The following is a 16430-nucleotide window of genomic DNA, read 5'->3' as shown; positions in this document are numbered from 1 at the left end:
TCATGCGACAGGTCTCAACATTACTGTGCCCATTTCCAATGGACATTGCCATAACATCCCCTGCCACCTCTGATGATAGGGCTACTGTCAAAGCATAAGATTGTAAGTCCGCAGCCAAGAAACAGCCGTCACTGTGTTGCCAAGTTTCGTCTGTCTTACGAGAGCGCATAACCACAGCCTCCTTCACTCGCAAATACGGCTGTGGCGGAACAAATCCAAACATTACAAAAGAAAAAAGAAAAAAAGCTTCTGTTAATGTATTAGTACTGATTTAATAATTGCAGTTCTATTTAGATCATGAATGGCAGGGCACGTGACCGGGTGCCCCTTAAACAGATCCGCCGCTGCTACTTCTGTAAAAATGATGATTAATGTTCTATGGTTTTGATGAAAGACAAGTTACACTAATTTTTATTATATTTCTCTGTAGAAAAAGTAATTGACATGTACGTAAGTTTTGTATTAGCTGCAAAATTGTTACTTACTTTATCATGGTCTATTGATCAGTTTTATAACATGTATTTTGCACGATTATATAAGTTCTATCAATAAAGTTTAAAATAACGAGTACCCTCTATTTGCCCATATTTCTCGTTTTATTGTCCATTTTACCCCTATCACTCGGGGTAATATGGGTAATTGTATGTCTTAACACTATGTATTGTATTCTTTTACTGTATCACTGGTCTCCCAAATATTGCTGTACATTATTAGGCAAGGAGTATACTTTCATGTGATATATAGTTTTGTTTTTAAATAGAGTGTCACCTTTTACGTGTAGAGTAACTTTTATCACTATGGTGCCCATATTCCCCCGAGTTACCTTATGTTTAAAATCATGTTTTAAAGCTGTTCAAAATGTTCAAAACATGTTTTTCTCTTGTGTGTTTTAAAACATGTTTAAAACATTTTAAACATCTTTTGCATGTTTTAAACATTTTTTTTTAAAAAAAGGTTTTTTTTCAACCCTGCTATGAATTGATTTAAATTCCTTTTGTTTTGAAAGATAAGTTCGATTTTTGTAGTATAAAATTCGAATGCTTACTTGCAATTCACTATTTCCGTTGTTTTGCATTTTAAAATTGATTTATCCTACAAAATAGTGGTAAGTATTCCAAAACTTTCACTCCATATCACAACTATATTGTCTAGACTTGTTTCGCTCTGGTTTTAGGTTCTAAATGACAGAAGCCATTATAGAAAAATGTGGACAGTAATTTGAAATGATGTTACACATTTGCTTCAATTTTACACAAAACAATTAGTGTCGTCACAAGTGCGCTTTCATGACCTTGCACACCGTTATCGAACACACACATACATACACACACACACACACACACACACACACACACACACACACACACACACACACACACACACACACACACACACACACACACACACACACACACACACACACACACTTTTCTTTCTTTTCAGTGTTACCAGGTCTTATATTCTAATAAAACAAACAAACAAAAGTTACTAAAATACATAATACCCAACAAACTCGCTCCTCCTAATTAGCGTTCAAATCACAAATATTTCAAATTTCATACTTCTTATATGTTCACTTTTTAACTGACTATTCATACGTACTCCTGGTTTTCCATAAAGAAACTTAACGGAACCTTGTAAAACCTGTGCGATAGGATGTGACTTTTCTTCATAAAGCTGTCAGCTTAATTTACAATCGTAATGGGGCACCAGGGTGGAGGTCTGTTCTGTTTCTTTATGGTGTTCCAATAACTTGTCAAACGACTAACAGAGGGCCCCACAGGACTTTATTTTATAAAGTCGATCTCATTTCGGCATTCATAGGTCCCCAATACATGTTTAAATAATATGATGCTGTGCCCCATTCTTCATATTGTTGAAGTATATTCTTACTAGATTACAAACAAAGGACCCCAAACAGAAATTCACAATACTGTTAGATTCATCCCAATAATGGGACTCCAAGACTAATGCTAGGGTCCACTAAACTCTGGGAATGGAACAATACTTAAACTCAACAGACATGTTTCATGTTACTTTCCATGCTATTCAATATTCATTAAGAGAGAGAGGGGGGGGGGGCTCCCGCAGATATCTCTGCCTTCCTGACCTGGCCAGTCCGAATCTGGCTAAATGTCATTAGAAGTGTTATAACTATTATCTCAAATTTTGCGTTGCGTTGACGTAAACCATTATAGAGTGTGACAGTATAAGGCAAAGAAAAATGCGCAGGTCATGTAACCAGAATGGAAGAAAATAGAAACGCTTCCAAAAGTTTAGTAGGAAACCCAATCGAAAAAGATCATTATAAAGACCTAGTCAAGATGAATGCACAATATTAAAATGGAACTTGCAAAAATAAAAATACAAAGTAGAAATTGGATTCTTCTTATATACCCCTAAGAACAGAAGCAAATGGAGAGCTTTTATGGATGAGGCATTGAACGGTTCATAAAACAGACTGTCTATCTTATACGTAAACTTAGTAAGATTCTAACCACGGAAACATTGAAAACAATTTATTTCTGCTTGATCCAGTCACTTCTATCGTACAGAACAGGGGCGTCATTTAGGGAGGACAGGAGGAGGCAATTGCCCTCCCCCGCAAGAGTTTGAGGAATACATTTACTTTAATCGATTGTCTACTAATATACTAGTACAAACCGTGAAAGTCTTATGTCGGTGGTGCTCTTTTAACCCTTCCCCCAAGCGGTCTGAAATGACGCACCTGGTACAGAATCATTTTCTGGGGTATTACCTGTCATGCGAAGAAAGTATTCACAATGCATAAGAAAGTGTTACGAATAATGCTATCAGTTCCGTTCCATACACCAAGTAGACAACTGTTTCAGAAGCTTAAAATATTACTATTGCTATGTATATACATTATCGAAACAACATCATTCATACACAGTGGCGGCGATTGGACGTTGAAAGTGGGTGGAACACATGATCTGAATATTTGCATATCAGTGTTAGTTTCCCTGGTTGCTTCTAACACTTTGCTTGACGAAAGTTTGAATAACTAATAGGATACTATCTTTTTCAGTTAAAGTACCGTATATCGTATTCATATTTTAAGTAAATTGACAAGAGCAACGCAAATCGGCACTAGCTCTTTGTACTCCTAAACAACGAAAATGTAAGAAAAAAATTTGATTCCTTGCTCATGAACGTCTTAAAATCCTGTCTCGAAAATTATGTGATCAGATTATTTAATAACAAGTTTGCAAAACAAATAAAGAGAAAGAATAATATTAATCATAGTAATGAATAATGTGTTTGTTTTGTAAAAGTTATGTTGAAACTGGGGATTAATAAATAGCTTATATTTTTAACCAGCTGAAATATCCATTCTTCGCATGGGTCAGATAAATATCTACGTAAACATTCTGAACAACGAAAGAAAATATGTAATTTTCTATTACGTTTACATGTTACGGTAAACGCTTCCCCTGAGACCCCCTGGTTCGAATTTTGAAAAAAAAAAATGCTTTGTCTTGGTCTGTTGCCTGTACCAAAATACCCCTGACCAAGATTTGGTAACTCTCGGTCCACTCGTCTGGTTCCCAGGCCGCACACAGACAGACAAATACTCAAACAAATTCTTTATCTTATTTATATTAGAAAGTTCCCTCATGCTATTAAACATGTGTTATACTCTTAGAAAATAAATACTACAAGCATACCCTACGACATTTAAAGAAATATGCAATTGCAATATTAATTGCTTTGAATTGCAATTGAAACGCAATTCCTGTAGCTAAGACAAATAACCAATACGTTCTCACGCAACGGCAAATGTTATATGGCTCTTTTTTTCTATGAACCAGTAATACATACAAAAACTAAATTTCCAAATGAAACTATATACATTAATGGGTTATTTCAAAAAAGTGAGGGGACAACTGCCTCCCTTTGCCCTCTAATCGCCGCCCATGTTCATACATATGAGTAAAAGAAACTTCCAACTCAATTCGGACCTACACCAATACAACACAAAACAACCAATCATATTCATATTCAAAATTTCCGTCTAATAAAAATCAAAATTCGTTACACCACATGGGAATAAAACTTTGTAATAAATTACCAGACTGTATCAAATGCCAAACTTGCCGTTTAAAGGACACCTTAAGTTGCTGTTACATAAATATCTTTTCCATGGTTTAGATGAATATTTTCAGTCTGAATTTTCTTTGTAATATAAATATCAAAACTTACTAGAATGTTGAAATATATGAAAAAAGGTACAATTTATATTTTTCAAAAAAAAATTTTAGTTTTATTTTTTCTCTGTAAAATATGTATTTCACAATTCCCTTAATTTATCCAATTTTTGGTGTAACTTTATTACACTGTTACGATAGTATTTGAAACTTAAAGAACATATTAATGTCGATTCATGGTCGGAAACAAGAAATATTAAATCAGAAATAATTATGTAATTATAACGTCAAAAGAAAAACTATAGTCCCTCACAGTATAAACACTTCATCCAGTTCCTTGGCAGGTGGTAAAGTGCCCAGGACCGATGAGACGTTACCACGTTGGATAGAAACGGATATGCGTTGTATTAGATAAGATGTGGAGCGAACTTCGCCGGAAACACAAGAAATGCGTCTTCCTACCTCCCTAATGAATTCAAGACTTTTTGCACCCCAAGCACCACTTGTTTCAATAGCGATTGGAGTGAAAAAAAAAACTTTTCGAGAAGGTTGTTGTATTTTCTTTTGCTTTTCAGCTTCTCTGCGATTAGCAACAGCTCCAGCATTCATTACTGACAGAGGGAGACTTGAATGAGCGTATGTATCAGCGCATGTGAAGTCCCACAATAAACATTTTAGTTTTATTGTTACGTATATATATTTTGCATTATTATTATATATATTATTTTGTATTATTAGATATTATTTTTTATATTTGTGTTATTAATTGTAAGAATGTATCTCTTGACTAAGCCATGAATGCAGAGTTCTTACAGCGGAAAATGAAATAAATAAATAGAGTTAGTTAAAACGCAGATTTTGTGTTATGTTGACGCAATGTGCCTTTATATGGAATGAGGGTGCTAGCGAGCAAGATTTAATGTGAATATATAAACATGAGCTTTCATCTGTAATATTTTAATGAATTTTGTAAATAATAATATTGGATTAAAGTTGGCTCACTACTTATAATAAATATCTGTACATAATTGATTTAAAACGTATTTAAATTCTGAATAAATAAATGAGAATATGCGAAGGGTACAGAATGGCAGATAGCGCTCACTTTTTGTGAAATGATTGAAGGTGATCGATCCCGGAAGTGTTTCGAGCGTCGAGATGGCAGACACATCGAATAATGTGCGATTATAGAACAATCGAGAGTAGAAAAAGCGTCGTGTCGTTTGCGATAAATATTTTTTTCTTTCTTTTGTGAAGTCATGAAATAGTTTTAGTTTTTGTGTGTGTAATGGTTCTTCAGGACAATGTCAGGTTATAGAAGAGTAAATTATTATGAACTCTGTCGTCTTTGTACTTCTAGTGAAGGAACAAAAATGCATATATTTCGGGAAGAAGGACGTAGGCGACAACTCCCCACTAAAATCCAGATCTGTCTCCCACTTCAGGTATGTGACATTATAATGGACCGAACATCTACTTTATTTCGGTTTCATAGTATTTGTAATAATTTGTATCAAGAAATCAATACATATTGCATTAAATGACACAGGAAATGTCTGGGCGGAAAAACACTGAATTGCGGAAGTGAATATTTCATTCGTGGAAATGGTCCCGTAGTAGGTCACAGAAGAATTTTGTAGAGCAGGTGATGTTTACCGTTAACTGTACATCAGTGTGCATGAACTTTGTAATAAAAGGTCATGGATATTTAAACGCTCAACAATTTTTGTTGAGAGAACTATTTGTACTTTGACACAAAGATATATGTATACATTTCAAAAGAATACTTAATCTAGATTCTCGTGCGAAACTTCTCCAATTAAATCAGCCGTGATGTAAAATTGACATCTTACGTTGACCTTGCGAAAAATTTTGTGGTGACAAAATTAATATGAAATACGCTGTAAAAAGTAACTGGGGAACCTGTACGAATTGAGTTATTTAAGAATATATGCATGTTTATGCTTAATATCGATGTAAAATACGAAGACTACAATTTCATTTCCAGTCTACACTTGACCCCAAAGTGGGTCATTGATTGAACTTTTGTAATTTGCTTTGTTCTTTATTTACATTAATAACAGAATTGCGAAAATTATCATGTGTTGAATTGTATGCTGCTTTTACGATAGTGTACAACAAGATTAAAGCTTTAGATACCAACAGCGCTGCGATTCTTGCTCGTTAGTTTTATTTATTTATTTATTGAGGGGTAGGAATGTATTTTTGTTTTTTAAATGATACAACATTAAAATTTTGGATTGAAATTTCATTAACAGCTACAAGGGAAAACGTTTAGGAGATATTTTGGGAGTAATATTCAAACTACGAGATGCGAGACTTTTTTTTTTTTTTTTTTTCATTTACTCAAACCTTTAGTACAAGCTTAAAAAGAACGTCCAAGTCAAAATCCATAGAACAAGAAGAAACACTTGAAACTTTAAGGGAATTAATCTCGTAGCCCGTAATAATGGATTTTCGCTGAGTGACTATAATTCAGGTTTGCAAAAAAACCAGTTAAAAAATAAGCACAATGAGTTTTATTGGGCAAAATTGAGTTTTATTACATTATATACGCACATTTAAATCTTGTTCCTACAGTTTTAGCATTCATGTTTTATTGTAGACATTTGGAATAAGACCATGAAAATTGCTTCTCGCATAAAGGAGCATTAGTGCGTATTGCCGAACCACACGAAAATTCGGGGGGGGGGGGATGTACCAAAATGTACAGGCTTTTCCAATGCTCCTGTATTTTCTATTTTTCCTATATATTTGCGTTTCTACCTATGAACTCCTATATTTCCTATATTTTAACGAAATCTCCTATATTTTTGTGGCATTTCTACTTCTACTTGTGAAAATAACAAGGAAATAAGCTGTGGGTGTTGGAGGGCATTTTGTCTCCACAGTAGAATGGTTGAATGTTTCTTCTCTTCTTTGTTTCATTCTTTCCTGCTTTTTGTGTAAAGATAATTACACCAAACAAAATAATATTATAATGTCTGCAGTTGACGAGAGGACTATTCTCTCGTCCAGTCAGTATTGGATCTAGAAAGCGATTTCTTTCTGCGTCATGTTCCGAGCCGATGGTTAACTTTGTCTCCTATGTGCAAACACATCGCGGAAAAACTTCTAGGGCTGCGTAAGTACTTTTTTGGAGTGTCTGCCAGCACAACATAAGGCATGTCATGAAAATAGTCGTTACGGAAGGATTAAACAATTCGTGAAAGACAAATTGTTTGAAGCCAAATTGCATTTCATCATTTGTACAATCCGCGGCAAAAAACCTGCAACATGAGGATGTAAGTTTATTGTGAAACTACGCCTAATAGCACAGGGAATGAACATAACGTCTAAGTGGAACGAATTACGCCAGGATAAACCTCGGCCTCCTCCCGTGCACACTTATTTTGGAGCAAAAGACTTCGTCATTTCACAATAAACTTATATGCTCATGTTGCAGATTTTTTGCCGCGGATTGTACATCACTTATTTGTGAATTCATTTACTTTATTCAGAGTTATCAGAGCTAGTCAGAATGCTGCTATTGAGGTTTGTGAAGCCAGATTTGTTGGGGGAGAAGGGGGGTACTGAATTATCTGCATTTGATTTCAATAACTGCAATTACCATCTGCAGCAACCTGAAGTTGGAGTGAAAGCGCAAACTGTAATAGCTGACTGCTCAGAGCTACAAACAAGGGAATTCAGGGAAGATGTGAAGCGATTCTACATTTGTCTGGTTTCAAAACTGCTTAAGAAATTACCAATAACGAAACCATTGTTGAAGTATCTACAGTGTCTACATCCACTATTCAGAAAGGAGATTACTTGTTTATCCCTTGCACGGAATTTGGCAAAAGAAATGAAGCATGTATTTGCAGATTGTAAGAACATCGATGTCTTCATGGACGAGTGAGAACTATTCTGTGGAGCTACTTATTGAAGATTCTTGGTTTATGGAGAAAAAAAACTGAGTGTGGTGATGTCAGATACTTGGCCGTGGATCGATACTGGGTAAGGGTATGTGATATAAGAAATTCATGTGTTACAGTTAAATATCCAATGATGTTGCAAGTGGTCAAAGCTTGCCTTTCAGTATTTCATGGTAGTGCTGGTGTGCAACGTGATTTCTCAGAGAACAAACCCATTTTAGGAGGTAATCGATCCCATCTTGCACACAAGAGTATAAAGGCTCTGAGGACTGTGAAGGACAGCATTAGAATGTATGGAGGAACAGTTGAAAACCTACCTGTTACAAAGTAATTAATAGATGCTATTTAGAACGCCTAGAGAAAGTATAAAGATTACTTAGAAAAGTGCAGATCCAAAGAGGCCACAGTTGCAAAGATTTCCAGAGAAGAAAGTGCGTTAAGAAATGCGAAGCAAGAAGCTGTATCAAAGGGTGTTTTAAAAGAGTGAATCGTTTCTGAAATGGACGAAACATTACAGAAGAGAATAGAAGTAGCTACTAGACTGAAGAAAGATGCTCAGACAAGATTATCTTCTGCGCTGTCAAAAAATGACACGGCTGACCTTAATGTTGCCCATGCAATGATCTAGACCACATCGTTGAAGATGAATGAACTACAGGAAATTCAAGACGAGCAGAACAAAGAGTTATATTTAGAGTAGAATGTACGTTTATGTAACAATTGGTGTAATTTCCATGTGATATATTTGTGTTTCTACCTATTGGATAATTAAAATGTTCCTTTTTCACAGCTTCACAAAACCTCCTATATTTTTTCGTCTTGATTTCTTATAATTTTTAACATTAGCATTGGAAAGGCTGAATGTACTAAATTAGGTAAGAAATGTACTGAATTAATATGATATTTTTTTCCTTCCCTAAATCACTTCGTAGTGACTCTGGCTCAAGTACTGGCACCAGAGGCGTCGATGAAGTTGAGGACATTCCTCAATGTACATTCACGTACACGATAGGTACTATGGTGTAAAAAAACACTAACCAACTTATGCTAGGTGCCACTAAAAAAAAAAATACGCATGCTGTTTAACCGAGTGATGGCGGGAACGCAGCAGGGGTCTCAAGGGATAGCGAGGGGCTCCGTCTGTAGGCAGCAGGCGCGTCACCGACGGTGGGTATTCACATGAACGAGGATCGCGCAAAACAGTGTACTACATACTAACTTACCTGATGTGTGGATTTGGGGGAGTGTAATAAATGAGCTTATATTAAGTTAGACCTTCGAAACACAGGCGGCTAACTTTTCCAATTTCAAGTAGAAAATCGTGTAGAAATATACGCGTCATTTCCACACTGCCGTTCCTTCGACTAAATGAGGATAAGTGTACCTCTTCGCCAAATATTCCCTTCCACCTCCACATACAGTACCGCTTACAACATCAAAAACAACAACCACTTAACTTCAACTAATTCCCTCACCTGATTTTCATTCAGTCTTCCTCACAGACCAAAATAAATTCTCCAATTAACCCGTAAGTTTCCTAAAATTGGTCCGCCGATACAGCATTTAATCTCACAAACGGAATTCGTGAATACCCATCCGCGTTTCATGGGATATACTTTGCACTTAGCACTCGCTTATAGCTATTTCGATCTCTAGCAACGACGAAGTAGACAATTTTGTAGAATAACAAGGAGATGGGTAATTTTATATAGGCCTAATATAGAATAAGAATAAAAATCTATTCCACTCAGGAGTCAAGGGACAGCTATCCTGACTGAAAATTTCTTTAACTTCAAAACATGCAAGGGAAATGGCACGAACCAGACATGGAAGAAAGCGACTTTATTAACCCGTTTGGCATAAAAGCTGTCGCATATAGCCTACGTATCATCAGCTATCATCCTTTTGAACCTATATACCGTGTGCGTGGTTTTCCCAGTTTCTCCTGTTTCCTCCCACTTTCTTCATTCCACCATTTCATTCATTTCTCATCGCCATCTCCTTTAGTCTAACCGGCATAACCGTAGGACGTAGGACTTAAAGATTGAATTTTGTCTTAAACCTATATGCATGCTTCAAGTGATTTTGTCTGTCTTACTTCCAGAGGATATAATTTAAGAACAAAATGCATTTTTCACTCTTTGCGTTCGACGATATAGGGTGATGACGTCCTTTAAATTTTGGTATTGCTACGTGTTTTGGAGTAACATAGAAACATTTATGGATTTACTTCGCAAAAGTGGAACGAAAAGAAAGTTTTTCAATACTTTCGTCAGTACACAGTTGATGCACGTATGTTAAGAAATGAACATTTAGCATTTTTCCCCTCTTCTCTCCTCATAACCATCCTTACATCCAGAAAATTTTATACGATTTAATTCTGAGCCAAACAACGAAAGTCAGTGCTAATTTATGAAATAAAATGAAATGAAATCTTTCAGTTTAAATCAGGGTTGGCTGGTTTAAACCAGCTGTTTTTTTCAAAAAGAAAAAAAAAGAAAAGAAAAAAAAACCTTGGTATTTCATAAGGATGTTAAGCCTAAATATACGAAATGAAACCAAATTATATATTTCTACTTGAATGAATGCCTGTTGTGTTATAAAGAAGCCAGGAATGCTTAAACATATTGATAGAAATTGGCAAAATTTATCAACTGCCTACGTAGCTTCCAACATCAGCTTGGATTTGACTTTGTTTTAATTTTATTGAATGATATCTACATACCAAATTTGTAATTTAATACCTCAGTTTTAGCGTAGTGATTATGATACGTTGACCTTAAAATTTTACACACAAATACATTTAAATAACAGGATTTTCCCAATGGCCAAGGCGAGAGTTTCCCGATTTATATATAATTCTGTATAATGTTTTTACTTGTGTAACTGTTTATCTTTTTGACAATTATATTAACAAGTAGGCCTTTGTAAAGATCAATACAACATATTTTTATCAGGGGTCCTTCGTGAGTGAGTCCGTAATCGCATTTGTGACCAATTAGCCCCGGTTTCGTGTCCAAATGGACAATTTCTCTTGGATGTAAGCCGAGAAACGGTTTGGATTCCACTTTAAGCTTATGTGACCCCTTCTAGCATAACCTTCTTGTTGCATAATAACACCAAGGCGAAACAAACTAATTTCTGTCCATATCTAATATAAATACACAGAGTAAATTATTTAAACCAAAAAAGCCTGGTTTTTTGGGTTTTTCAATGAAAACCATGGTTTTTGCCAACCCTGGTTTAAACATTCCATGATTATGCCCTTTACGTTAAGGGAGACAGATGATTAAGGCAAGTGAGTGATGATGGAAGAATTGGTGGAATGAAGTTGTGGGAGGAAACAAGAGTGCCCCAAGGAAACTCACGGACACGATGTTGTCTACCACAAACTAACTTGGCCGGGGATCGAACCAGGGACCTCACATAACAGAGGTAAGCGCTTGCACCTCTGAGCCTTTTCTTCTCCTTCCCGATTGCTGTTTTAGCTAATAGTTATGTGGGTTTGTCGCATTTTCATTAGCGAATGGTAGGCCCTTACTTTGTGATTTGAGTGTAATGCGTAGTATACTAAAAGGATGACGGAGTGCTTTACTGGGTTCGGGTCTCCACAGTATCTCATTTGTATTGTCAAGTACAGAAGGTTATTGTTTACTTCATATCCGACCATTTTTTACGGGTACACACCTTAAGAGATACCGCACCGCCACCATTGATAAAATTTTATTGGACCCCCGGCATTATGGACTTACACAGCATCGCAGTTTCCACTGCAGCAAATTCCGGCGGAGGACAGGCATGGGGATTCTGTTCCACTCCTCCCTGCGCGCTTTCCATAGACCATCCAAGGTGCACGGGCGGCGATGTTGAAGACGTCGTTTCAAGAATTCAAGTGTGCAAAAATCCATTGGACTGGTATTTGGGCTTTTCACAGGAATGACACGAATCTTAATTCCTTTGCCATTTCCTGATAAAAACGTAGTGATGCTCTGGCGGTATGACTCGAAGCCGTGTCCATATGGATCATCAACTGTTTCGCATCCACTCCATAGAATTGTGGGATGTCTCGCCAATAGATAGACATCAGAATAGATTCTTAGAAGTATCTTGCATTCACCTTCACGTTTTTGCCCACCTTGTGTATCACCAACCCACCCTCATATCCGAACCCCGTAATAACCATAAAACCACGAAAGGAACTTTCCCTACACTGATGAACAAAGTTGCTGCGTTCCTTGCCGTCAATGCCACCGTATGTGATCGCCCGAATGTGACCACCGGCAGTGAGATGGACATGTGATTCATCCATTGAGACAATTTCCTTCCATTTGGAACCCGCCAGCTACTTTTCATACAGTTTCCTGCAGTTCGTCTTACGTTCGCCAATGTCACGCGTTAGCAGGTGGTGTACACAGGTCTTCCGCACACGCTTCAACCTGAGGCGCGCGCAAATTCTTTTGTTCACTGTTGGTGCGAAATGGAATCTGTGGCCCATATCACGTTGAGTGTTGATATTTTCTTGGTATCTCCAATCGACGGATCCCTCGTAGCACTACGGGTGTCTTTTTGCTTGCAGCCCTTCTCCTGGTGCTTTTCGTGGGTGAATGTTTCGCAGGGGTAGCCTGTAGTGTGTAACGGGTCTCAATAGCTTTCGCAGTCATCCCCCCCCCCAAGTGTTAACCCATTCTCCCGACACTGTTTCACAATGCATACGTACGAAAACTTAGCATGGAAAAGGCCCATTACGTAACCCTCCCAATACCGGTTGATTTTCAGTGCTATTTGATAATACTCACGACTTTACAAGATCAAAGAGAGCACTGCTCCCACCAGCAAACCCATAGTTCCAATATGGTATGCCAGGTGGCATCATCGACTCGAAATGGTCGGATGTACAGTGAACAACCTTTTGTTAGATTGAGAATTTTTTTCCCTTGTAACTATTCTAGATATTGCAACAAACCTGACATACGCATTGTAGGCCATAGTATTTTTCAAAGTAGATTATAGTCGAATACCTGTAGCAGGGACCGCTAGCCTATATACTACTTTTTCTGCATGAAATTGTCAAACATCATTGAGAAATATTTTCTCCTCGTAACTATTCTGGATAGTGCAATGAAACTTGGCGCTCGCATCACGTAAAGACAGTGGCTACTGTTTTTCCAGGTATATTATATTAGAGTACTTGTAGCTGAGACCGCTCCAGAGAGACTCTAATTTACAAAATCAGGAATTTTCCCTATTTTATTCCAAATTTTCTTTCTCTTCTACATCATGCACATATGCGTATAATATCACTTGAAAACTTATTCTGAAGAGAATGATGTTTCAGTAATAATACAAGGATGAATGGTACTGAAGCAGTTAGTTGCTTAACTGAATGTCAACTTTTCCTCATGAAATGCTAGAATCTAAAAGGATTAATATAAAATGTATGTGTTTATTTTTTGGAAGAACTGAAACGTTGGATATTTTTTTAAATCTCATTTTCAGTTGCCAATTTGCTTTTTTACAATATATTTTTCGGTTAAAGACCTTTGTAACATGCGATAACCTTACTAAAACCTTTCTATTTCAAGTGTGCCCTCGGAAAATATGTGAAGCATACTTCGGTTGCACCCCTGCCGCCCTCTTACGGAGGAAACTTTCCCTTGCATTGCGGAAAGAAGTCAGTGACCTCGGCTGTGTTGCCAATTTGTCAGTCAGTCGTTTGGTTTTGGTTAGAGAAGATCGTAGTCTACTTAGAATGGCTAAAAACACAGTGCACAGCAAGACTCGTGAAATAATTCGGAATATTTCAATGTGACAACCCTGTTCGTGTGCAACTATTGAAGGATCTCTGCCAAATCATATTTCGAGGAAGGTAGCTACGGAAAAACACACGTCGACAGCAGCGCCATCAAGGACACACTTAAAATAGAAGTCACATTCCATCAGAAACCAGGGTTTGAAAAAACCCGGGCTTTTTTGAAAAAGCCCAACCCACCTGGGCCCATATGGGTTTTTTCGGGTATTTTCGGGTTTAATTGGGTTTTTTCGGGTTTAATCGGGTTTTTTCGAAATATTTCAATGTCTTTGGGGTAAAAGTGTTAAAATGTGATTTATATTTCATGATTGTCATTGTCACAACTTGCAACAATTTTCTACTCACTGCTGTTTTGAAAAAATGGCCGCTATTTTGAAATTTTACATTCGATCGCCGAGAAAATCTATACAGCAGATTTAGCATATCTCGTGCTTCAACCGTCAAAATTTCAACATAAAAGACTGAAAATTACGCTTCGTAGCGTAGATACTCACTGTTTAAAAAAAATGGCCGCCATTTTGATATTTTACGTTGGTATGCCGCAAAAATCTATACAGGAAATTTTGAGTGTCTCGTGCTTGTACTCTGAAAATTTTAACTTAAAAGGCCGAAAGTTGTACCCTGTAGTGTGTGTGGTAGAGGCAGACAAACGAGTTGAGTTGATTTTGTGTTTAACGTCCCTTTCAGCAGCGAGGCTATATGAGACGGGATCTACTGATTAAAGTGGAATCCGAACCACATGAGCTCCCTCCGGGAAGCAAACCCGGGTCACCCACGCCGAAGACGCGTACACTAACCGCTTAGCCATGAAGGAGCTCGGCAAACAAACGAACAAATGTAGATAAAGTCATCCAGAAGCCTGACTGATGTTCGCCAAATATGAATACCAAATTAAATCTATTAATTTAAAACAAAGATACAATTCATGTTGTATGAAATAAATAAATGTTTCAAAATGTCTTATATGAAATTAACATAATCTAGCGTAAATAAACCTGCCATATTTTCTCCATGAGAATACGGGACACCTCAGACCCCCCCCCCCCCATCAAATTTCCAACACAATGAATTGAACTATAGTCTGGTTATGAACAAAAGTATAATTGGCCGCGGTGGCTCAGTGGTAGAAAGTTCACCTCTGGTGCATGGGGTCCCTAGTTCGATCCCAGCTCGCGCCAAGTGAGTTTTGTGGTGGACAAACATCTTGTGTGTGGGTTTTCTCGGGATTCTCACGTTTCCTCCCACTTATTTCATTCCGTTATTTCATTCATTTCTCATCATCACCGTCACCTTGAGCATAGCAGGCATAACCGTGAGACTAAAAGTAAAATATTTCATTTATTTAATTTTAATTTTTTTTTCAAGAATATAATAGGCGAAAGTTCATTGAGCAACAGCTGCTTTTCTCTGTTCGTATCCTGCAATTAATCTGTTCATATCCTGCAATTAATTGTACAGACTGAAGATGCCTAAAAACTTAAGATGTGCTATAAAAATGCTTTACAGGAAAACAATATGCAAATTATTTAAATCAGTGGTACAATCTACCTTCAATATTCTTCGCGCGTTTAGCAATATTTATTTACATGGCTGTATTTGCCAAAATTACGTTTGTCAGTTTAATCTGATGGAAAGCTGATTTTTCTCCCTGTGTCGTGTGAAACGGTCAGGACCAGATTTACATTTTTCTAAGACCTGGACCAAAGTACAATTCTGAACCCCTAGCCTCTGAAAAACAATATAATTCTTGTTAACTTATCTAATGTGTTGCTGGAGAAAAGGTCAGCCATTTTCCCCGTGTTTGTAAATGTAGAAACCCTCAAGGACCATCTTATCTTTTTTTTTTTTTTTCTTTCTTTCTTTCTTAATGTTCCGGAGAGTATCCGAGTTCCCATAAAGTGCAATGGAAAAAGTAGCATTGCAAATTTCGCTCGCTATCAAGTCGAACAGGGTGGTGTAATAACTTCCTCAAATTGTTACATGCAACAGCGTACAGTTCATTCACTAATTACAGGATTCCCAGCCAATGTCAGAATTTTTTGCTTTCACTTTTCGAATAAGCTGATATTGATAGCAGAAATGGAACGGAGTTAAAATACGGGACATTCCCTGTCCCGACTAAATTTACGGGGACGCGGGACACTCGGGCCCAAAAACGGGACTGTTCCGATTTTTACGGGACGTATGGCAGGTTTAAGCGTAAAATAAATAGTTTTATTGTTGAAGTATTCATTTCCGATCCTTCTGCGTTTAATTCGGGAATTTCCCGAGCACTTCTTTTACGGCGTGTACATCAAAACTTCCACTAGTACGGAAATTTGAACTCAGTACCTGAAACTGTAAGCGTTACATAGTCTTCGGAACCCCGAGCATTAAGCTCCTTAAATTTGACAAGAATTTTTACGCTATTGCTGGTGTTGATTCTCCAGAATGTTTATTTGAAGAGTAGCAGCAAATGACTGAACTAAACTGTTATTGTTCAGCCAAATTTTAGTTGAAAAAACTTGTGTTTTACAT

General features: G+C 37.0%; 1 protein-coding gene across 2 annotated transcripts in view; it reads left to right on the top strand.

Moving 5' to 3' along the window:
• Nucleotides 1-5339: 5339 nt before the first annotated feature.
• The window catches only part of LOC145690778 (uncharacterized), a 53370-nt gene continuing 42279 nt past the window's right edge, over nucleotides 5340-16430 (top strand). For both annotated transcript variants that reach the window (XM_081766033.1, XM_081766032.1), the window contains exon 1: nucleotides 5340-5614. In XM_081766033.1, the coding sequence (XP_081622159.1) occupies nucleotides 5474-5614 (141 nt within the window). In that variant the 5' untranslated portion in view covers nucleotides 5340-5473. The remainder of the gene's footprint in view (nucleotides 5615-16430) is intronic.

This window comes from Thermobia domestica, chromosome 7, assembly GCF_964235325.1.
Source record: "Thermobia domestica chromosome 7, izTheDome1.hap1.1, whole genome shotgun sequence".
NCBI classification, from domain to species: Eukaryota; Metazoa; Arthropoda; class Insecta; order Zygentoma; family Lepismatidae; genus Thermobia; species Thermobia domestica.
This window is presented reverse-complemented; position numbering and strand designations above follow the sequence as displayed.